The sequence below is a fragment of the Gigantopelta aegis genome, chromosome 8 (assembly GCF_016097555.1).
Source record: "Gigantopelta aegis isolate Gae_Host chromosome 8, Gae_host_genome, whole genome shotgun sequence".
Classification (NCBI taxonomy): Eukaryota; Metazoa; Mollusca; class Gastropoda; order Neomphalida; family Peltospiridae; genus Gigantopelta; species Gigantopelta aegis.
Window position 1 is genome coordinate 70,640,539 of NC_054706.1, and position 24,888 is coordinate 70,665,426.

Below are 24,888 nucleotides of genomic sequence, written 5' to 3' on the forward strand. Positions count from 1 at the left end.
TCAAAGTCAACACCTGTATGACTCACGTTCAAAGTCATAATATATAAGATTAGGGCAAATGTGACTCAAATTCAAAGTCAACATCTGTATGACTCACCTTCAAAGTCATATTAAATTAGGGCATATGCGACTCAAATTCAAAGTCAACACCTGTATGACTCACCTTCAAAGTCATAATATATTAAATTAGTGCAACTGTGACTCAAATTCATTTTTGTGCCTCTATTGTAGTGAATAGTATTCTTAATCCATTCATAACAGTTGTAAATAATTTTGAGTATATAAATTGTGTTAATTTAGTATCAATTCATTACAAAAATTATATTTTACAAACTATTCGCAGGTATGAACGTAATGCCTATCAATATTGACATCAAGTGTGAGCTATGTGTGTTGATAAAACGCAGACCGGACCAGAACGCTTGATAAATTGAATTTTTCCTTTGAAAAAAAAAAAAAAAATTAAGTGTTCGGCAACTGTACATAATTAAGAAACATATATTATTTCATGTAGTTGCCTTAAAAATTGAAAATGACGAACCGCACATGCGCAGTACGATATTTTTTTTGCAAACGCATGCGTCTAAACGCAGTTAGAAACGTCAAACCCTTTCCTGTTTAACGGAGGGTGTTTCACTTTTATTTATTAAAATGGATTTGTTTTACGTCCACATTGTTGATTTTTTACGTTACTTGATTGCAATTTATTTTGTGTCACGTATTGTAGCTGAAAAATGTAGAATAGTATTTCCGTAAATATTGTATTCGTGTTTTTGTCGTTAGGTGAACGCAGTTTGGGACGTCGATGGTATATCTATCGAAGTCTAAATAGCTCGGGATATTTATAAACTTTTATTGATCAGTATTTAGAATAGTAATTCAATTTACGTAAAATTGTAGCTTTTTTTTTCTTCTCAATTTCGACATTTTCATTTATAAAATTGCCACAATTAGTAAATGTTCGGTACATTGTATTTGACCATAATAATTTGCGAACAGTAAACGCAGCTTTTGAGTTTACCGGCAGTGCGAAAATATAGCAAGCTACGAAACAATCTGTGACCGCTTTGTTTATGAAAACACGGAAATGGACTGACACTGACAGTCAAAGTGGCACATTTTGTATTTATTATTTAAGTTTTTAAATTTCATAAACACTATTTAATGTTTTATTAATAATCACACATTTTTAAAACGAGCATATGATAAATCAAAATTACACAGGCGTGTGATCATTCCATTTGGTAAAGAAAATGAGAAAATAAATATTTATAGTTGAACTTGGCGGGACATTGTCAGCAATGGTGAAAACTGAAAGTGCCGCAAACAGCGAAGTAAACCAGTAATGCATTTTATTGAGTTTTGTGTTGACATCTGTAGTTTAATATTAAATCTGTATTGAAGGGATTAATGAGATTAAAGTTATATGAGTTAAATGCCATATGAAACCTCTAGATTTTAAAATTAGTTTTAAAGTGAAGCTTCTGGGTTGAATAAAAAGATGTAGGTTATGGATGTAACAAAATAAATTCAACATTGTAAGGGAAGGTGTATTTTTTTAAAACTGAAGAACACTATATTAATGTGCCGTGATTCTATTTTTAATGGCACCACAGGCATCGAAATAAGCATTGTGTCTGGTAACCCATTTACAGGTTACCACAAAATATAGCCTGGTAACCTATAGGTTACTACAACTATATGATAGTTAGAATTGAATTCCTGTTACTACTACTTTTTAACGCCATTACATGTGTGCCAGATGATTATTTTAGTATGCATGCATTTATGAACGTTCTGAAATTGTATCTGTGTGCGCGAACATCGGTACGAGAAACGAAATCCGGAAGTAAATTTATCTAGTGGAAGCTGCTTAAATGCAGAATGACTATAATTGCTTGCAATTGTACAAGTGCGCGCGATGCAATTCCTTACAAGAAAATGAAATGCGGAAGTCCGGAATACATTACGTGGTTTAGTAACTTTACGTTCGGAAACAAAACTACCGTTGAAATTTTTGTCGAGAACAAAACACCGTTCTCGACTTTTCTCACATGTGGTAACCTCCCGGTATCCTGAACAACCGTTCTCGACTTATTTCGATGCCTGCACCACTATAGTTATTTTATCTACATACAACTCTATCCCCCCTCCCCTGACTTTTCCATCGAATGCCAATAACTGTAAATTGTAAAAACACATGATATTCCACCATAAAGTAATAATGATCAACATTTGACAGCTATATTTAGAATTACTTTCAACAGATGTTTCTAATGAATAGATGCACTGACTGAGTTAAGAAGTTGTAACTAAATGTTTTTTATAATTGCAGGATGTCTGACACTCCACCAGAACCGTTTAATATCCAGGCGATAGACAAAGCGTCGGTTCACCGGATCTGTTCCGGACAAGTTGTGCTGACATTGGCCACAGCCGTTAAGGAGCTGGTTGAGAACAGTATCGACGCCGGGGCAACGTCTGTTGGTTTGTGTCCAAATACAGTGTACAAAATAAAGATGTCTCCTTTTATATGTATAGAGGACATAGACATGCACACTGGCATAGAAGGGGGGGTGGGGGAGATACGTGCCCCCACTGAAGCAGCAGCTATGGTTTTTAAATATTTATACATGTATTTATATATATATATATGTGTTTGTGTGTGCTCCCCCCTCCCCCCTTTTTGGCACCTTCCTATGCCCGTGATAAATGTAACACGTACATATGCAGGGTTTTGGGGTTCAGCACCCCCTTCCCTCTCCAACTTGCAAGCAAATGTTCCTTTTTGTTCAGAATAGTTTTCAGAATAGCATGAATTGACCTCCCCTATAAAAATGTTGCTCCCAACAGTACAGACTGCCCTGCACCATTTGCCTGTAACAATTTAAAACAAGTTTACTGTAGAAATAAAGACCTTGGAAATCAGAACCATATATATGTAACTATACAAAGGTAACTAGGGTGCTTTAACTCTTTCCCTTCCATTCTCGACTGCAGTAGAGACATGACCAGTCTTCATAAACACAGCTGTCAACATTAACAGGAGTTATCTATTTTGATTTTGTGTATGCTAGAACATGGTGGAATGACAGTCGAGCACGTTGAGTATATTTTGTTGACTGGTATTCTTATTTAAGTTGTCGCAATATCGAAATGTCTAAATTTATGTAAACATTATTGATGATGTAATGCACACATGGGTTCAATTTCTTGCTATTTGTTGGAATTATTATTTAATGAAAATTGAAGATTTGGAAAGGATATATTCACCAAAAATAAACTGATACTAAAGACTTTGTAGTAGATGATGGATGGGATTACTCATCGTCGATTGAAAGTGAAAATAAATTTTATGAAAGCATCATAAACAATGACGTCATGGATCGTGATTGTAGGGTTTAAAAGAAAGTATTTTAAAATATATTAATTAATTTCTGTACATTTTATTGGGGTAATTAGACTAACTAAGATATCCTCTAAAATATTATACACATCAAGAGAGTGTTACATTAGTTGCGGGGGGGTTTTCTTCACAATTTGAGGTTGAAAAATGGAGTTTCAAAATTACATATTTCACATTGGAAACTTGGGTCAGTGATGATGTTTTCTGGTTGTAAAGCTGGGTGGATAAGATTTTTTTTTTGAACTTGAGTGAGCAAAATAATAATAAGTCTTCTCCAGCAACACAAAAATATCACTTCTAAACTTAACAGAACATATTTCATATTTTTAGTTGGGTGGCTTTAATCAATGAATTGGGTTTTTTTTTGGTTGGGTGGCTTTAATGTAGAGCATGAACTATATGATTTAGCAGTAGAGGCTGCTTGGAGAGTGCAAACCCCACCCCCTTCCACCTCAAAAAAAAGAGAAGAAAAGGGTGGTGAGTACCCATTTAAGATATTACTATATTTATACCATGTAAATTCACATGCCAAAGGGAGATAAAAATTACTCACCCTGAACTTCTTCAATTTATTTCGTGTTTATATCCAATTACGGTTCAAGCTCACTGACCTGGGCACATACCTCAGTTATCTGGGCTGTCTGTTCAGGACAGTGAGTTGCTTGTTAGTGGTTAGTGAGAGAGAAGTCTGTGTAGTGGTCTTACACCTAACCATTGAGTCATTAAAACTCGCTCTGGGTGGGAGCCGGTACCTGTCTGAGAACCCAGTACTTACCAGTCTTGTGTCTGATGGCTTAACCACGACACCACCGAGGCCGGTACCCTGAACTAAGTCTCATGGGAGTACTGGGAGGTAAGAATGATAGTTCCCCTTAAATGACGAGGTCTGCATACTTTCGAATATTGTAGATACTTTTGCTAAGTGTTGCACTCCCTCTGAAAAAATCCTGCCTCAGCCCCTGTTTAGGTTAGGGTTTTTGACGTGTTGATTTTTGTTGAGATTTTTTCACATACTTTACTGATCTTCTTACTGTACCAGTACTGTGATATTTTGTTAGATGTGAAGCTCAAGGAATATGGGAGTGAGTCGATTGAAGTCGGTGACAATGGGTGTGGTGTAGAAGAAAAGAATTTCAGTGGGCTTAGTAAGTGGTGATTTATTTTACCAAGGCTTGTGTACATTACATGTCATCTTGTAAATCTGAAGGATGTATTCTAAAATTGTACAGTTTGTTATGGAACTTATGTACAAAATGTACAGCTAATTTAAAAAAAAAAAATCTGTCTCTGTATATATGTTGCTGTTATATACATTAGCTAAAGAGGAATGTAACATTGATTTTAACTGTTTAGCAGAGACATTACATTTATTTTTGTAAATGATTCATTTGTGTTTGTCTTTCTTATTAAAAAGATATGAACATTTGGAAAGGTGTTAAGTGCATTTAACTTAATAACAATTACACAGTATTTAACATTCTCCTTTTTTATTGACTTGTAGCACTGAAGCACCACACATCCAAGATTGCTGATTTCTCCGATGTTGCCACGGTCGAGACGTTTGGGTTTCGTGGAGAAGCCCTTTCATCTCTCTGTGCCCTAAGGTAATCTTTTGTTGTTGTATAAATACAACCAACCTGTTAATTATTTATGGCTATTATTATTTAAATCAGTTCTTTTAACTCTTGTAGGTAGGATGTAGTTCAGTAGTAGAGTTCTCGCTTAAGGTTCAACAAATCATTGCATAGAACACTTGATGGATTTGGAGGTTTTTCCCATCTCACCCTCTGCCTCAGACCAGAGTATACACTTTTCTGTTTATGGATAAGTGTATATAAAAGATATTTTTCCTCTTTTTGGTAGGAATCGCCATTGCATGCAGGGCATAAAATTTGAATTTTTCAAACAACCAATATGTCGTTCGTGTGGTTTTAGTGATTACACGAATGATTTTCTTCAATAGTTAGATAAAAATGAAAAGGTTAATGGGCAATGATAATCAAACGAGAACCTAAGATGAGTGATTTTTGTAGCTTTTCTCTATTACGAAAATATACTTTTTGTGTGCTAGGACTAACTTGAAAGCTGCCAGGCGAAAATTAAAATTAAGCTAGTTTCGATTTGTTGGAAATGAATAATTCTGTAAAATGCTATTCATAGTAACGAGAACACGATTGTCACGAGATCTCGCACACCGCGGTGCATGTTAATAATACTACATGCTCTTGTGACAGGCAAAATGGATTTTAAACTAATCAGTCTAATGATAGCTGCACGTTTAATAGCGGTCATTTTGTCCGACACTAGGTACAGTCGCTAGAATGTCATCGTGTTTGTTATTAATAGACTAGAATCAGTCTGGAAGAAGCTACAAGTGTTGAACTCCTAGGAAAATCCGTAATCAGCCGACTTATTCCGATTGGCTTGGAGTAGCGGTGAGAGAGATTTTTCATGACACCCATAGGCGTACGGGCTCCCTTTTGTGTAGGGGGCAGGCTGGCTTTTGCTCGAATTAAACGAAAATGCCCGAATCTGGATAACATTTATTCATATTAGTATTACTACCAAACAATTATATAGGGTTGCAAACGAATCACGATTATAGGGTTGCAAATGATTACAACTAATTTTGATGGTAGAATGATGGAAATATATTATGGTAAAAAAGTGTCAGGTTAGCACATTTTGCCTGATTATCTCTACCATTTTTACCCGAATTTGAGGTTTTGCTCCAGCACTTACCCGTCTCATGCACTTATGATGACACACGTCTATTTTTATTTTCAGAACATATTTTGTTTTCATCAGTGTCATTAAATTGCATCGGTATATAATATAATATTCTAAGAAACTACTCATAAAAGTGTGACGTGCTTCAAACACCGAATATCATGACGACTGCAAATGTCAGCGAATTGTAAATATGTTGGTGGCGTGCCAACGTAGGTAGTGTTTTATAACGAAAGTGACGGTAGTCATGAAGAAAATAGCTGGACACGTTGAACGACAGATGGAAAGCTGGTTAGAACATTACCATCAAGCACTTGTCATATGACGTACATCTAGGTTAGGGATTTCCCACCACATGAAGCTTTTCAAAACATTGATGATATTAGTTAACACACGAGGTTTTTTAATTTTCTGACAAGCGATTACAGCTTTTGCACGAACGATTCGTCGTTTATATTGGTTTTGCATAACCGACAGATGAACGACAGAATCGTTCGTGCCAAATTTTATGCCATGGCATGGAACAAATTTCAAATGAACTATTGTTCTATTCGCTGTCAGTTTCACACCTGCTAATCCGTTATTTGGGGAATCGTTGCATTTTAAAATAAAACGTCACAAACTTAAGGATTTTCAAAATTTTATTTTTGTATTCAAAATAGGCATCAGTTCTATACTGTTCTAGACTGATGTATGGACACTGATGACAGTGATGTGCAGTGCATCAGTAGTTGAATTGTATCTAAGATATTGAAATGTTTTCTCCTGCATTGTGGTGACAACAGGTTTTCTCTCTCTACCTAGTGTCTAAATAACCAATGGTTTTACTTGTTCTTTATTGTACATTTTGAGTGTTCTTTTGTTGTATAGCAAGTATAGTGCATTTTACTAAAGTACAGTACATAAAACATTTCAATTCTGTAATTTTAAAATGTTTATTAGCCAACCATGTATTGACTTTATACATGCTTATATTCTATAAAATAGGTTGTGAATTTAATTTTGCTGCATACCAATTCATAGTTACAGCATTGTCATTTATGTTTGTGTATTCATTATTGCTAGATTACTAGCCAAATATTGAACATTTCAGTAATATGTCTGTGGTGACATGCCATAAGAGCCAATCTGTAGGGACCAAGTTGGAGTTTAATCAGCATGGAACCATCACCTGTAAGACACCAAGTCCCAGACAGGTAAGAGTGTAAGAATCAATCTTTACGTTTTCATGTGCAGTAGAAAATAATTACACCTGAAATAGAGGAAATTTTTACTCTGGGACAGGCTTCATTCTATTGTAACTTTATTTAGATGTGCTACTGGTTTGTAAATTAATCAAACTTAGTATCCATTTTCACTGACAGACAGGCCAGAGAGCTGACCTGTCTATTTTCACAGACAGACAAACCAGATAGCTGACCTGTCCATTTTAACGGACAGACGGGCCAGGTAGCTGACCTGTCCATGAAAAGATGGACCAGATAGCTGACCTGTCCATTTTCACGGACAGACAGGCCAGATAGCTGACGTGTGTACCCAGGACTTTAACTAAATGTATAGACAAAAATCGAGTTACATTGAATGGAACCAAAATAAGAAAGTTCTATTTATTTGTTTTTCAGACGGGAACAACCGTTGTATTACAGAACCTGTTCTACACGCTTCCAGTGAGACACAAAGAGTTTCACCGCAATCTCAAGAAGGAGTTTGCCAAGATGGTGCAGGTGTTAAATGCTTACTGCCTGATAACGACAGGTGCTCGAATCACCTGCACCAACCAGGTGGGCAAAGGGTGAGTTGCAGATGGTACACTGTTAAAATATTGGTATTTCAGTAATAATGCAAAGTCAGTAAAACTATGTTTGCAACAGTAAAACCATCAATCTACTGCGACAAATTAAAAAACACAGAATGGTTATACACTTCTTCTTTTTTAAACTCTAAAGAGAAAAACATCCTCTTGAAAATGTTAATGATGAGAACATTTGCATTCCTTAGACTAATCTGGAAATAATCTCCCCACTCCCCACCCTCAACCCTGAACATTAAGGGCTGAATTTACAAAGCCTGTTTATGTCTTACATGTGTGTAACTACATACATTTACTATGCTTAAACACCTGTATGTAAGAAAAACAGGCTTCTTAAAGTCTTTGTGTGATATTGATTTATAACATAGAAAAGTAATTTCTTAGATTTAATGTTGTTTTTAGAACAAATATACTAATAGTAACACATGGCTTTTCCCATGGTTGTTAAAACTGATGCCATAATTGGGGTGTAGTATTTTTCACTGCTCATATTAAATTTATGGTAGTAGATTATCAACATGATTTTTCACTTGCTTCTCCTTGCAGTATCCGTCCCAGGCCCCAATAATGTCTATGACAGAACTGGGACCTGTGAGGGACGTGCCCGAAACCATACGGGAATAGGGGCACATTAATAGAATTCACGATGACAATCTCTTTGCAGGAATCGGTCTGTTGTTGTGTCTACTAAAGGGAATTCGACTATAAAAGAAAACATTGCTAATATTTTTGGACCGAAACAAGTTCAGAGTTTATTGGAGTTCAAACAGACAGAAGCCTCAGAAGAAGTTTGTTCCTGGTTTGGCGTGAAGCCTAGAAACAATGGGGAACAGCTTTTTAGGTGAGATCTTGTATTTTACAATGATTAAAAAAAAAAAAAAATAGATTCCACATTTTAATGCTATTCAAAACTGGTTCCTATCCTTGTTTTTCTTTTTACTGAAAAGCTCAGTACATTTTTCAAGAATCAGTAAAGTTTTCAAGATTTTTTGGTCGCTGAAGGTGATTTCATCTCTGATTTTAAATAATTTACTAAATATATCATCCATTCATGGGCACTTCGAAATTAGAGAATAATTTAATAGATATATTTTGTTACTGTAGAGAAACGTTTGTGTTGTTTGCATTCATTCTGTAGTCACATTATCTTCGAGGTTAGAGTGTGCTTAACCTTCAGACTACTGGATTAATTTTTAACAAAAACCAAGTTGAGTGGGTACAAGTTTATAAATGTTACTCACATATGTTCACTTAAATCTTTTATAAATACATAAAATAAAGTTCATATTTGAATCAGAAAGTATTATTTTTGTGTTTTTTTCAAATTTTTATATTTTATATCGGTTAATGTTGATTAAAATTTGGCAAAAAATGTGTTTACTTACTGGTATTTGTAGCCATATGTCTATTATTTATGTCCATTATTCCCAATAACTGTTTTTCTGACCAGAATTTGTTTTTAAAAAAGAATACAATTCATATCCCAATATTTGGTGATTTTCGTTGTTCGTAAAATGATCAAATTTATTATCAAATTAGCTGTCACAATCGGCTATCAATTCCTGAAAATGACTGCAATGTTCCGCCATTGTTGTCTAGTGAAAATACTTGTAGAAAACCACTGTTTGAGCTAAACATTCCCAGGTATTTTTCATCGAAAAACAAAAAACTAAAGCTGCCATACTCTCACTTAATCTATTTCCTGTGTTCTATAATTATTTCCGGTGAGTGCCATATACAAAATGGTGGGAAATATGAAGTGGGGAATGCACTGTATACAGTTTACAGTATGTCAACTGGTGTGACGTCGGGCGAGATATCTCGCCTGCAGTAGTCAGAAGGTTAAGGCGATGTTTACCGTTCACAAAATGTATATATTGCAAACATGGGCTAAATTTGCCTATTCATGAAAAAAAACACTGTGATAATATTAATCAGTTCAGTAGTTAAATTACAAAAGATGTTGACCAACTAACCCAATGCTGAAATGGTTGTTGATATAGTAAATAAATAAATTGTCAAAAGTGGCTCCCAAACCTTTTACTAATCAGATCTCTTCATGGTTTGCAGAGCCACAACTGTTACTTACAAGTTTCGGGTTTTTTCTTTCTGTTTTTCAGAATTGAAGGGTTTGTGTCAAAATGTGAACATGGTCAAGGTCGTAGCAGCTCCGATCGTCAGTTTGTCTTTATAAACAAGAGGCCGTGTGACTCTTCTAAGGTAATTACAGGACTTACGTTTTGTTTAGTATGCGTATGATGGACTGGGTTTTTCCTTGTCCCTACCAGTGCCCCATGACTGGTACATATAAAAGATCACTTGTTTCTGTTTTGTAACCGGCCTCGGTGGTGTCGTGGTTAAGCCATCGGATATACGGATGGTAGGCACTGGGTTCGCAGCCCGGTACTGGCTCCCACTCAGAGCGAGTTTTAACGACTCACTGGGTAACAACTATACCCTCTTTTCTCTCACTAACAACTAACCACTAACTCACTATCCTGCCGAGGACAGCACGCTTGAACTTCAATTGGATATAAGCACGAAAATAAGTTAAAATTGAACAATTAAGTGCACCACGACTAGTATATCAAAGGCCGTGGTATGTGCTATTCTTTCCTCGAAGACTATATGTCATTGGGCTATTTCTCGTTCCAGCCAGAGGACCACAAATGCTATATCAAAGGCCGTGGTATGTGCTATTCTTTCCTCGAAGACTATATGTCATTGGGCTATTTCTCGTTCCAGCCAGAGGACCACAAATGCTATATCAAAGGCCGTGGTATGTGCTATTCTTTCCTCGAAGACTATATGTCATTGGGCTATTTCTCGTTCCAGCCGGAGGACCACAAATGCTATATCAAAGGCCGTGGTATGTGCTATTCTTTCCTCGAAGACTATATGTCATTGGGCTATTTCTCGTTCCAGCCAGAGGACCACAAATGCTATATCAAAGGCCGTGGTATGTGCTATTCTTTCCTCGAAGACTATATGTCATTGGGCTATTTCTCGTTCCAGCCGGAGGACCACAAATGCTATATCAAAGGCCGTGGTATGTGCTATTCTTTCCTCGAAGACTATATGTCATTGGGCTATTTCTCGTTCCAGCCGGAGGACCACAAATGCTATATCAAAGGCCGTGGTATGTGCTATTCTTTCCTCGAAGACTATATGTCATTGGGCTATTTCTCGTTCCAGCCGGAGGACCACAAATGCTATATCAAAGGCCGTGGTATGTGCTATTCTTTCCTCGAAGACTATATGTCATTGGGCTATTTCTCGTTCCAGCCAGAGGACCACAAATGCTATATCAAAGGCCGTGGTATGTGCTATTCTTTCCTCGAAGACTATATGTCATTGGGCTATTTCTCGTTCCAGCCGGAGGACCACAAATGCTATATCAAAGGCCGTGGTATGTGCTATTCTTTCCTCGAAGACTATATGTCATTGGGCTATTTCTCGTTCCAGCCAGAGGACCACAAATGCTATATCAAAGGCCGTGGTATGTGCTATTCTTTCCTCGAAGACTATATGTCATTGGGCTATTTCTCGTTCCAGCCAGAGGACCACAAATGCTATATCAAAGGCTGTGGGATGGTGAATATGAAACTAATGGAAAAATGGGTTTCCTCTCTAAGACTACATGTCTAACTTACCAAATGTTTGACATCTAATAGCCGTTGATTAATAAAATCAATGTGCTCTAGTGGTGTTATTAAACAAAACAAACACATTTTAACTGTCATGAGTTATATTCTTTGTGATTTTTACCTTTTTTTAATAATGTTTTGTTTGTAATGTAGATCTTGCGACTGATAAACGAGGTGTACCACAGCTACAACAGACACCAGCATCCATTTGTTGTTCTTCACATCACCATGGCAAAGGGTAACATACTTTCATCTTAATCTGCTACCTGTTTTTTCATTATACGCCCATCTATGACGTTGTGCGTCCGTACATCTGTCTGTTAACTTTTTCTTGTCTGGACCATATTTTACATACAGATGCATACAGGATCATCAAACCTCACATGTAGGAACAACATGGGATGTCAGTGTGTCGCGTACTGTTACTAGATCACTATGACCTACTTTTCAGTCTACTGCTCATAACAGTAAATCCTTGTCCAGACCACATCTTGCATACAAATGCATACAGGACCATCAAACCTCACATGTAGGAACAACTTGGGATGGTGGTGTGTCACATACAATTACTGTGATACAAATAAATCAAATAATTTGTCTATATTCTGAACATCATATGGTTTTCCATCAAACTCCTGACGGGCGTATCATGTACCTCACCAGTACTTTTTGTTTTATATCCTAAGGGCTGTTCCAAAATCAATGATGTAAGGGGAGTCAATTTTTTAAATATATAAGTAATAAGCATCTCCTGTCTCTCCTAATTCTGGAACAACTTAGGTATATTTCAATGTAATAAGGTATATGTCAATGTAATGAGGTATATGTCCCTCTAATAAGGTATATGTCCCTGGTTTTTCATCACAGCTTAACTTCATAGCTTACCTAGCTGAAGCAGTGCCAGCTCAGCTACTTGCCAAACTCGCCCATTGGAAATAAAAAATAAAAAAATGGCAAATTATATTTTAATTTGTCAAAAATATTAGATGTAATGATTGGTATTTAGTTGAAAAATAATTGTGGGGTTTTTGCAGTTTGCGTATAATTTGTCGAAATGTTCTGCTCTTCCAGAAATAGCTCTGATCAAAATTTGAGGTTACACACCATCCAAAATATATATACAGTGAAACTTCTCAAAACCGGACACCCTTGGGAACAAGTAAAAGTCCAGTTTTCAGAGGTATCCAATTTAGAGAGGTTCTCTTCTACACAGATATTTAAAAAGGGACCAAGTAAAATGTTTTGTTTTGAGGGAATTCCGGTTTACAGAGGGTCCAGTTTAAAAAAAAATTGACTTTCTTGTTTATATTCTATTTTCATACACTGACATTACAATCATTCAACAGTGTTTGTCTTATAGTTGTGATGTTTTAAAAATAACGTTTTAACATTATACAATATGGTTTGGTTTCAGAATCTGTTGATGTTAATGTGACCCCAGACAAAAGACAGATCTTCATGCAGGAGGAGAAATTGTTGCTGGCAACATTGAAGGTGAAGTTGAAACTATTACACCTTAAAATTCAGTGATGATCATGTATATTGTGACTGACCATTTGACCTTTCCAGAATTGTGTTTAATCTAGAATTGATGATCATGAACATTGTGACTAGTCAATCAACTTTTCCATAACTAATTTGTGCTTGATCGAGAATGATAATAATTTAGGGTAGATAACTGATTGAAAAGTACAATTTTTCAATTTTAAAAATGCAAATATCTAGTTTTTCCTTTGATTGTTGCCAGATGATTTATTGTTTCTAGCCTTCTGTTTGATAACTATCTTAAGGGTTCAGTAGAATTTATTTGATTTTGTTCATTTCTTTATCAGTTAAAATTGATTTTCATTTGAACTTCGAATCCACGTTACTGCTTGTAGGTTAGTCAAAACAAAATAAAAACCTAATCATTAATTCCACTTTCACATGGGTGGAAACTAGTTTAAAATTATCTTATTATAGTTGTTTTACTCTAAAACTTGGTGTATGTGGTCTTACTCCACATTGAACGTAGCAGTTTATTTTATTTACTTATTATATTTTTAATTTCAGACCTCTCTGGTGAAGTTGTATGAGCCAACAACTTCCTGTCTTAGAATCAACCAGGTGGAATCGAGTAAGAAAATCTCTCAGGGCAAAACCTGTTTATGTCTTACATGCGTGTAACTACATACATTTACAATGCTTAAACACCTGTTTATGTCTTACACGTGTGTAACTACATACATTTACAATGCTTAAACACCTGTTTGTCTTACACGTGTGTAACTACATACATTTACAATGCTTAAACACCTGTTTGTCTTACACGTGTGTAACTACATACATTTACAATGCTTAAAAACCTGTTTATGTCTTACACGCGTGTAACTACATACATTTACAATGCTTAAACACCTGTTTATGTCTTACACGCGTGTAACTACATACATTTACAATGCTTAAACACCTGCGTTTAAGAAAAACAGGCTTTGTAAATTCGGCCACCAGGTTTTTTTAATAATTTAACATTGTGTGCATGCAATAGTATTAAGAACTTACTTGTTACTATAAACTGTGATGAATAAGGTAGGAAATAGTCTTTATGTTACATGTTCACTTGCTCAGACATGTTCTGATTATTGCCGTTTTGCTAACTTCATTTTGCTTTTAAATTTCCATTAGGTATCTTTATACAATAACTGATCACATATCGGTACATTATTAAAGAAGTGTACTGAATCTGTTTTAACGTGATATTTTTCTAATTGACACTTGTTATTGTTTATAAACTCGTAACAATTCTTTTTTCTGAAATCAACCGTGCAGTCCCAGCTTTAGTTTTAGCAGATATTCAGTGATGTTCTTCTCTTTGTTTTAGCAGTGAAACGTGGGGAAGACTTGAGTACCCAGGAACCTAGAGGGTGAGCATTGTATCATGTTTCTTTACGCAAAACAATATTTTAAATGTTTATCTTGCCAAGTATGTCATCAATAATATGTTGTGATGCATATTTTCCGTAATGTTATATTTGTAACATGGAAGCTATCAGTGAGAATTATATTTTGCTTTTAGGATAGACTATAATTCATGATATTAACAAAACTCATCCTAGACAAAATTATCAGTTTTCCAATGTTACCCACAATAAGAAAAAGTCCAGTCAGACTGAGTTACTCTTAAAGATGGTCGTCAATGGATTTGTACTGTCTATGAACGTCTTTTCTGTACGTTTTTATATATTCTAGATTTTTGTCTGGTATGTCTCTCACTTTTGGTTTTCATTTTACATTATAATTCATAACGGACCATTTTCTATAACATTATGTCAGTGTTATACCATATCAGTTTCATTTGTTTTTGTCTTAAGTATATAAAACAAACCTGATTCATGTTATATCTATGACATTGTTAGTATGATTGTTTTAGTTATATGTTGATTATAAACATATTTGATCTCCTTTAGATTGATTCATAGAAGTAATTCGGAACCAAACACTCAGGTAAGCTTTGTATCGTATAATATTACCTTCTTTTTGGTCAAAGTTAACTTTTTGAAATATTCAGTTCCCTTTTGATTTATATGAACTGGCCTCGGTGGTGTCGTAATTAGACCATTGGACATAAGGCTGGTAGGTACAGGGTTCACAGCCCAGTACCAGCTCCCACCCAGAGCGAGTTTTTAATGACTCAATGGGTAGATGTAAGACCACTACACCCTCTTTTCTCTCACTAACCACTAACAACTAACCCGCTGTCCTGGACAGACAGCCCAGATGGCTGAGGTGTGTGCCCAGGACAGTGTGCTTTGAACCTTAATTGGATATAAGCACGAAAAAAAAGTTGAAATGAAATGAATGATTTATATGTCTGTAGCTGGGTTTTTTAATCAGGCAAACAGGATTTTTGGACTGAACAATAAGTTAGATTTACTGTTAGTATTTTGACATTTAGAACATTAAAGTATAAACGTCCGTGATAAATACAAAATGTGAAAATTACGTCACTATATTTGGACATGTTATCATTCAAGTGTTTTGATGATGTTTTGTTGTAGCAGTCATCAAGCGGCATGCTGTCCAGACTGAAAAGATCTTACTTGAGCGCTTTTGACAAACAAGAACACACAAACAATACTGAAAGTCCTAAAGGTTGGTGTTCCTTTTAAATATGCCATCAGCATGGATATACATGTATGTTTACGTGGTAGTGATGTCATATTTTGATGCATAGTTGTGTAAAATGACCAACAACAATTAATTATATACGTTATAGGTCTCTTTGCTGTGAGGTGTACCTATATATGTTGTAAGGCAGTCAATAGGTTGGGGAGTCATATGGGCTAGGGACAACAAATTTTTTTTTTAAATTAAAATGAAATAAAGTTTGGTGTTAGCAACAGTAAATATGATACCATGAAGATCTGTAAATCTCTTTGAAAAAAATCAGTTATCATGGTTGCTTTGTGCCACATTTATAGATTACAAAAATACATATCCTATTTATTTGTTTGACCATTTAATTATTTTAAAAAAAAAAAATAATATTTTTTTATATATATTGTTTTTATACAAATCCTATTGCCAATTTTGTTTCTATGTTGTGGTGTCATCAAAAAAAAAATCAGAATATTCTGTGTGTATTTTAGCAATTTTTGTATGTAAAAAGAAGTGATTGTCAATTTGTTAACACATGCAGATTGTATGGTCCTTATTATGCAATATTTTGTTTCGTGTAACATACTTAAAGAATTTTGTCTGTTTTGAACCATTTCAGAAAGAAAGATCGACAGCTGGGTTTTATCAAAACACCACAGTCTTCCTACCTCCAAACCTGAGTCTTCCATCAAAATGTTCTTCAAGTCATCAACTCCACAGAAACATTTCTCTTATAGTGAAGAACAGAATCCTGTCTCCATTTCCTGTAGTAAAGAAGGATCTTCAGTTTCTATTGACATCACAACTTCTACAAGTATTGGCAGTGATCTAGTGACTTCCTCACTTTCAAATCATGTAATCTCTGACTATGATGATTCTAGGACATCCAGCAGTTCACAGAATGATATGAAGTGCATAGAAGAAAAATCCCCCACACTTTCAGAGTCTTCAGGTTTTGGTTCGGTTTCTCCAGAGTTCAACAGTAAGGTGGCTGCAGTTGGTTTAGTTTGTCCAGAGTTCAGCAGTAAGGTGGCAACAGTTGGTTATTCTGGTGATGAGGCGAGGTTTAATGAGATTGTCTCATGCAAGTCAGACCAAGAATCCGTACTGTCAAGTCAGGAATCTGTACCACTATCTGATGTGTTCAGTCAGGAGTCTGTACCACCATGTGATTTGTCCAGTCAGGAATTGGTACCATCATGTAATGTGTCCAGTCAGGAATCCATCCCTTCTCAGTCCTCATCCATATCTGACGTTCAAAAGGATGCTTCTTGCTCTGTTTCATCTCATCATACTGACAATACAGATGGTTTCCATGAAGAATCAGCTTCATCTTTTACCATGTGTTCTCGGCCAGAGATGGAAAATCATCCTGTTCTTTGTGTGTCACCTTCTGACTCCGGTGCTCTTGGTGGGGAGGAAATGACAAACAGAACAAATGATGGTAGTTCTGTAAAAAGTCTCATTTCTGTGGCAGAATGTGATGTCACAGTATGTCAAAAATATGTAAGTCACATGAATATTTTATATTAAATACAATAATCTGTAGTTTTGCTAATGTTGGAAATCAAGTTCAGTTTTGTTTTAGCCAGCAGCAGTTTTCACTAACCAATCGATTAATAATTGATTAAGTGTGCATTGTGAAGATTTATTTGTCGCTTGTATACATGTATTGATTAAAGATAAAGTCTGTAGAGTAAGGGATATATTAACTTATAGATTTATAATTTATATTACAACTGACTGAGATCTTTTTTTCTCTTTCCATAGGATGAGAAACTAGACTGTATTAAGAAAGAGAAGACCATATCTTTTTCCTTGCACGATTTGAAACAACGAAGAAGTCAGAAAGGTTACTTTTTCTAATCTTTTTTTAAACTGAATGTGATATTTCAGTAGTTTCTGTGATATTAATGTTTTAGTCAGGTATCAGTGTACTGAATTGTACTATGTGTGTGTTATTCTTTTGCAGTACAAAATGAAGGAAAGTCAGAATTTTGTCGGAGTTTTCGAGCCCAGATTGTTGCCACTGACAACAAGGCAGCTGAAGACGAACTTCAAAAAGAGATCACGTAAGTGTATACAAAAGTTATGTGTCATTAGCTAGAAATTTTAAAATTAAAGTTTGTTTTGTTTAATGACAACACTAGAACACATTGATTTTTTAATCATTGGCTGTTGGGTGTCAACCATTCAGTAATTCTGACATATAGTCTTAGAAAGGAAACCTGCTACATTTTGCCATTAGTAGCAAGGGATCTTTTATATGCACTATCCCACAAACAGGCCTTTGATATACCAGTCATGGTGCACTGACTGGAACAAGAAATAGCTCAATGGGAATCTAACAATTAACCATTAACTCCTGTCCTCAACAACGAGCTCAGGTAGCTTAGGTGTGTATCCAGGAAGTGTGCTTGGACCATAATTGAATACAAGCACAAACATAAATGGATTTTTTTTTTCTCACAAATTTATTTCTGAACTTCACTGTGTGGTTTTGACAAGCTGTTGAAATATCTGATTGTGATTCAACTCTTTTACTGACTTTTTTTTTTTCTTTTTTTTTCTTCAGAAAGGACATGTTTCAAGATATGGACATTGTTGGCCAGGTAATGAGTTTTATTTGATGTGTACATCATGTTTTATTTCGTAGTATATTGTAAACTGGGTTTTATTCACGGGAGTAAATTTTGTGATATTGAAAATACAGCCATTTCACAGTTTTTAATTTTTGCAATGGGCAAAAATTAAAAAACCGAAATGAAACATGTATAGAATTCTATTTTGGTACATGCTAGAGTATTAGTAGTCAAACACTTATTAACAAAACAGACTGTTATTTGTTTCATAGCAGTTGGCTGTGTTTTATGTTTATTGTTTTATTATATTGATAGTACAAGTATTGTGAGTAAATGTACTGTGTTGTGTTTGTCATCTTCTTGTTGTTGTTTTTTTCTAGTAATTGGGCCTATTCGCATAAGTGTAATTTTCACGGTTAACTTAAAAACATGAAAAAAAAGTGAAAATTATAAACAAGTGAATAATACTCATTTTACTGTATATGTTTAAATTTGTTCAGTTCATTCTGGAAAACGTTTACTTTCAATTTTATATGTATAAAGTTGTTTTGGTTATGTGTGTGTGCTTTTTTTAGGGGTGGGGTTTAGAACATTCTGTGAAATTTGCTTTCTCTGTTCTCTGTTAATACAGTGCAGTCTTGATCAAATCAGTTCCATGTGGGACTAGAAAGTGTTCACTGTAGTTATCTCCCTTCTGTCATTGGTTACAATATTGTCTTCTTCTTTTTTCTGAGTTCAAGGCATACTGTCACAGATTTAAGAATTTTATTTCTCTAAAAATGGATAATAAATCAAAATTACATTAATATTTGGAAACCAAATCTGGTTATCGCATCACCTTAACTGAACCACGATGGAGTGAAATCCATGTCAACCCTGTTGACAATATTAGTTTTTGAATTATAGACCATTGCCATAATTCAATTATTTTTATGAAATACCATTAATAAGTGGAGTATGGTGGCTATGTAGATGGTTGAATAAAGTACATTTACTATGATTCAGGGACAAATCAAAATTATATATTTTTAGGTAATACTTTGTTAGGTTATTTAATAGGTCTGTGACAATATGCCTTTAATTCTATGTTTTATCAACACTAAGCTGTTACATACTTTGATTTTTTTTAGTTAGAGTGAGTTTTATCTTTGCTAAGCTGTAAAATATATTTTTATTATTACATATATTTTTATTATTTCAGTTCAATCTGGGTTTTATCATTGCTAAGCTGTAACATATATTTTTATTATTAAGGTTCAATCTGGGTTTCATCATTGCTAAGCTGTAACATATATTTTTATTATTAAGGTTCAATCTGGGTTTTATTATTGCTAAGCTGTAACATATATTTTTTTGATTATTAAGGTTCACAGCCAGAAACTCATGGTTTGTTCATCATTGCTAAGCTGTAACATCCCATATTTTTATTATTTCAGTTCAATCTGGGTTTTATTATTGCTAAGCTGTAACATATATTTGTATTATTTCAGTTCAATCTGGGTTTTATTATTGCTAAGTCTGGAGATGATCTCTTCATCGTGGACCAGCATGCGTCGGATGAGAAATTTAACTTTGAGATGTTACAGCGACACACAGTCATCGACAGCCAGAAACTCATTTGGTTTGTTAATCCTTTGTCTTCCAAGGTGATAAACACATGAGGAAAGTTTTTTACTCCTTGTTTTTAAAACCGAAATAATGTGATCATGGAAGTGTAGTAGATAATTAGCATAAGCTGAAACCAAATGCTTGTTTAGAAAGACAAAAAACACCCATTATGATGTGAAAAAGAAATAGGTATACAACTTAAGGTAATAAAATCGTGACAGGCCTAACCAGTTTTGTGTTAAACACAATTATGTGATGTATTAGCACATTGTCAGTTACATATTACCAGTAGTTTTGATTATCTTTGTGAAAGTATGTGGTTGTTAGATGGGAGTGTCTCAACATTTTGTAGTTGACAACTCGAAGACTCTATTAGTATTTCAGATGAAAGTAGGTGCCCAAAATGGCTATTTACTGCTAACTAACAAATTCATGGTCATTTTTTGTTTTAGTCATAGTTACATGGTCTAATGTAATTTGTCTTATTTTTCAAATTTCTTTCAGTCCACAAAATTTGGAGTTAACTGCCAGCAATGAAGCCATTTTAGTGGACAATTTAGAAATATTCAAGAAAAATGGATTTGATTTCCTAATTGATGACACTGGTAAATGTTTTACTTATTATTATTAAGCACACTGTGAAAGCGGTAGAGAGTATCAGTTTGTTTTATCCATGCATGTACACCATGAACTTCTATAGACAATTTTTAAAAATTGATGGATATATTTGCACCAGTAATATTCCATTTACTATTCTATATCAGTAATCATGTTTAGGAGGCTGAGTGCTCGTGGTCAATTCAGTATTATAGGATATTCAACAAGCTTCCATTTCATATCATGTTTATGTCCTGAGTGGGGAAAAAAGTCAACTGTCTTACACTTTAGCAAGTGACAATGAAAATTATTTTACGAGAAACATAAACACGATACAAAATGGTAGGGAGTTTAATATCTTATTTATTACCCATAATCGATCTTAATTTATATCACTCAATTCGTTTGGTTGACGTTCCTGTAAGGTTGTAGTGCTCCATTCGATGACATTGTGTGATGTCGAAATGATATGTCCCACTTGGCGTTCTAGTGAGATGAATCACTTTGATATGTACCAAGATATTTTTAACCATATGGGTAATAATACATCACATTGAATAAATCATCAGTTCTCCACCTCCTGAACACACTATTGATAGTTCTGTGTCTAGGTTGGTCTTAGCTGATAGGTTATTGTCATGGAGATGTTACTACAATTTTTACAAATGTACATGATTTTTCAAGATTTGACTACGTTGATTTGACTAGTGTTGACGTGTATTCTGCTCTGTTTAATTCTGTTTTCACTTTGATTTGAATACTATCTTACCTTTGCTTTGCAGCAGAGCCAACAAAACGTGTAAAGTTGTTGTCAACTCCAATCAGTAAGAACTGGCACTTTGGGAAAGAAGGTATGTGTATGCTCTTTATATTTAGAAATATATTTTAGTTTTCAAAGTTTGGTTATTTCATATTAACTCCTTATATGGAATTGGGTTGTTGAATATATCTCAAAATACAACTACCATCTCCTTTTCTCACAAGGTTTAAGTTTTTTGTCTCACCTTAGAAGTAAAAAGGTAAGATATAGGTATTTATGTAGAGCAATAATGTTTAATGCTTAATGGATAGACGGCCACAAGGGAGATTAGTGCACTACTATTTGTGTAACCTTCTTTAAATTATTATTATTATTATTTATCATTATTATTATTTATCATTATTATTATTTATCATTATTATTATTATTATTATTATTATTATTATTACTTTTCCAATGATGGCAGCTTTTTCATTTCTTTGAGTTTTCACAATGAAGCCCATTTTTCACAAACTCTTAACTCTTACACACACACGTCTTAGATGAATGAAACTTCCTTTATAATTGGGTCTATGAATGTTCATCTTACATACATTCTTGACTTATATTTCTAATTATTTGTTTATTGACAGAATCAGTTTATAGTAGGCTACATATTTATTTCTGTAGAATCATTGTTTTTTTCAAGGTAATTTCATCTCTGCATACTTTTGTATTAATCAAATGGTGGCTTTCTTGTTTTTCAGATATTGAGGAACTGGTGTTTATGCTAACTGATTCTCCAGTAAGTGATGGTATTTATACTTTCGGAAATAATAAATTAATCACATTGGCTGGTTTTCCTGGCAAAATTATATACTAAAGATATTTTTATCCAGATTTCTTTTGGTTGTGTTTTAACTAAATTAAAAATGAAAACAGTTACTTAATTGTAAAACATTACTTGTAACTGTTTTAATCTATTTTGGCTCCAATTTCATTATGACATGCTAAACTGGTCTTTTGTTGACTGTATATTTCATAATTCAGAGACGACACACATCCAGATATTGGTTTCAGGAAGTCCAGATTTTAGCGCTCCAAAAACTGTTACTCTACTTTCTTGGGTTTTTTATTATTAAAAACTCATAATAACCCTCTACTTTCTACCGTCTAAAGTTTGTAGAATATTTTAGCCACCGCATTTTCATGTCTCATTTTTACTATTGTATGTGAAACGGTGTTTGAAGTTTGACTGTATGTCATACATCGTATGTTTGCAGGGTGTGATGTGTCGCCCATCTCGTGTCCGACAGATGTTTGCCTCCAGAGCTTGTAGAAAGTCCATCATGGTTGGTACGGCTTTGAAGAACTCCCAAATGAAAAAGGTTTGGATCTGTTCTGTATAGCATTTATTTCATCATGGGCGGTATGTAGCCCAGTGGTAAAGCACTCGCTTGATGCATGGTCAGTTTGGGATCGATCCCCATCAGTGGGCTCATTGGGCTATTTCTCGTTCCAGCCAGTGCACCACAATCGTATATCAAAGGCTGTGGGATGATGCATATAAAAGATCTGTTACTACTAATGGAAAAATGTAGCAGGTTTCCTCTCTAAGACTGTATGTCAAAATTACCAAATGTTTTACATCCAATAGCCGATGAATAATAAATCAGTGATGTCGTTAAATAAAACACACTTTATTTCATCATATTTTTTAAATCTTCCCTTCTTAAAGGTAGACTATATTGCTATCACTTTAATATTTGCTCAAACACATCTTGTGGTACCAGTGTGATGAGTTTCTTACTTCCAATGTAATATGTTTTCCTTTTTTTATTTTTCAGCTGCTGTGTCACATGGGAGAAATAGAACAGCCTTGGGTAAGTGTATTAATAAATGTATCTTTTTAATATTTAATAACTTGTGTTGCCTGTTTTTCAAAGACTAGTTGGGGATCGTGTCTTTGGTATGTATCCATCTCAACATTAAGAAGAAAATGTTTGCATCTAGTCTTTTTCCAGATATTTCCTTTTGCTTATACAAGATCTATTTTATTTTACTGTGTTTAAAGATATAATTTTTTACTTTTCATGATTATTATTCAAATCTTGTTAATGCTCATTTGTTCATGACTGCATACAAAACATACACCATAACATGGGAATCAGTATTTAGATGATTTTTTCTGATGTTCACATCATTTTTTCTGTCTCACCTCTGTAGAGTAAAAAGGCGAGATATTTGTATTACTTGTCTGACATTATTAGTATCAACTTTGTATCAGATCAGTTTTTCACAAACTATAAGTCATAGGTCAGTAAAACTTGGTTTATAGTTGCACCTGTGTATTTTTAATCACAGTACACTGAATTGTTTTATAATAGGTGAGACATTTTTGTTTAATTTTCCTCGAATATATAGTTACCATTTTATTTGTAAACCCTTTTTTCAGAACTGTCCTCATGGAAGACCAACAATGAGACATCTGATCAACTTGAATATGTTGCCACGGTGATAGGACAGTGTTTTTACAGAACTGTTACCAAGGTGATGTGACAATTCGTACAGAAATGTTACGACAGTGATAGGACTGTATTCACCTACAAACTTGTGTTGCCAAGGTGATAGGACAATGTTATCACAGTGTTCTCTCAGAAGTTACTACGGTAAAACAGCCTAGGGAAGTGTTCTATCGGAAGTCACAGAAGGATATCTGGTGCAGGGCTTCTAGATTATGGTAGCCCCACTCCTATGGTTAGTGATATTCAACACTGGGCTAGTAAATAACTACTGTTGCCATGCCCTATGGCTAGTCAAAAAAAGTTGTCAAATGCTGCATTTAAGTCTATTTTGTAAATAATGAATATCTTGCCCCAAACCCACCACCCATTCGTAGTGTTTTTAATTGCTATCGCCATCTTTAGGTAACATATTGATTATTAGCAAAATTATATTAAGTAAAGTAGGGCTAATTAATTTTTAATTGTGGCTAGTGGATTTTGTAATAATTCTAGAAGTCCTGTGGCGAAATATGTTGCAATGGTGACAAGAAAACATTTAGAGGTATAAATAGTACATCTGAGCAACAGAAGTGTTGCTGACATAAGGAGACAGCAGTCTAAACCAATGAACAGGGCATGTGTAGAGTGTAGGTTCTGGAAGTCATTAACACTGGTTTGTACAAGACATTCTTCAGGTAACGGGATAATATTCTCTTGAAGTGTTACCATGGTGACAGAACAATGTTCCAATAAAAACAAATATAAACTTGCTTTACTATGGTGATAAGTGGATATTTTACCAAGAGAATGGACAGTATTTTGGGGTTGGGGTTTTTTTAATAACTTTCCCATATACAGCACATACTACAAAGATTAATGTATATATTTATCTTGTTGACACCTCGGTGAGGTAAATTAGGATAATAAATTTTAAGTTTTATTCATGTGTTCAGTGTTTTCATTTGGAAAGGCAAGGAATGTTTAGCAACATCCAGGCACTCAGTGACCAAAGTGGTAATTGCATACCTGGTAAAAAGAAGGAAGAATATTTTTGTGTTCAACATCATATTAATACTTGGCTATTACATGTATCTGTAAAACCTTTGGTAATTCAGTCTTGGAGAAAAC

The 24,888-nt window shown here is 34.6% G+C and overlaps 1 protein-coding gene across 2 annotated transcripts; it reads left to right on the plus strand.

Moving 5' to 3' along the window:
• The first annotated feature begins 857 nt into the window (after positions 1 to 857).
• On the plus strand, positions 858 to 24,700 carry LOC121379189 (mismatch repair endonuclease PMS2-like). 2 transcript variants are annotated; one of them, XM_041507686.1, is made up of 25 exons: positions 858 to 1,342; positions 2,336 to 2,487; positions 4,465 to 4,551; positions 4,908 to 5,010; positions 7,230 to 7,332; positions 7,759 to 7,928; positions 8,611 to 8,787; positions 10,067 to 10,166; positions 11,747 to 11,831; positions 13,008 to 13,087; positions 13,646 to 13,709; positions 14,454 to 14,496; positions 15,040 to 15,076; positions 15,631 to 15,724; positions 16,350 to 17,236; positions 17,501 to 17,582; positions 17,703 to 17,802; positions 18,306 to 18,342; positions 19,803 to 19,933; positions 20,425 to 20,525; positions 21,300 to 21,368; positions 22,024 to 22,061; positions 22,540 to 22,644; positions 23,104 to 23,139; positions 23,712 to 24,700. In XM_041507686.1, exons 1-25 carry the CDS (start codon positions 1,302 to 1,304, stop codon positions 23,772 to 23,774), a joined length of 2,985 nt encoding a protein of 994 aa, XP_041363620.1. In that variant the 5' UTR covers positions 858 to 1,301; the 3' UTR covers positions 23,775 to 24,700. The 2 variants fall into 2 exon arrangements, with proteins under 2 accessions (XP_041363620.1, XP_041363621.1); XM_041507687.1 differs by having other exon boundaries at positions 858 to 1,334.
• Positions 24,701 to 24,888: the final 188 nt, after the last annotated feature.

What these genes read in the sequence shown, in the direction of transcription:
- LOC121379189 (XM_041507686.1), top strand. Translation starts at nt 1,302, where the DNA reads ATGGTGAAAACTGAAAGTGCCGCAAACAGCGAAGTAAACCA. An exon ending in AGACACCAAGTCCCAGACAG is followed by an intron (nt 7,333 to 7,758) that starts GTAAGAGTGTAA and finishes TTTGTTTTTCAG; the next exon opens with ACGGGAACAACCGTTGTATT. An exon ending in AGAACTCCCAAATGAAAAAG is followed by an intron (nt 22,645 to 23,103) that starts GTTTGGATCTGT and finishes TTTATTTTTCAG; the next exon opens with CTGCTGTGTCACATGGGAGA.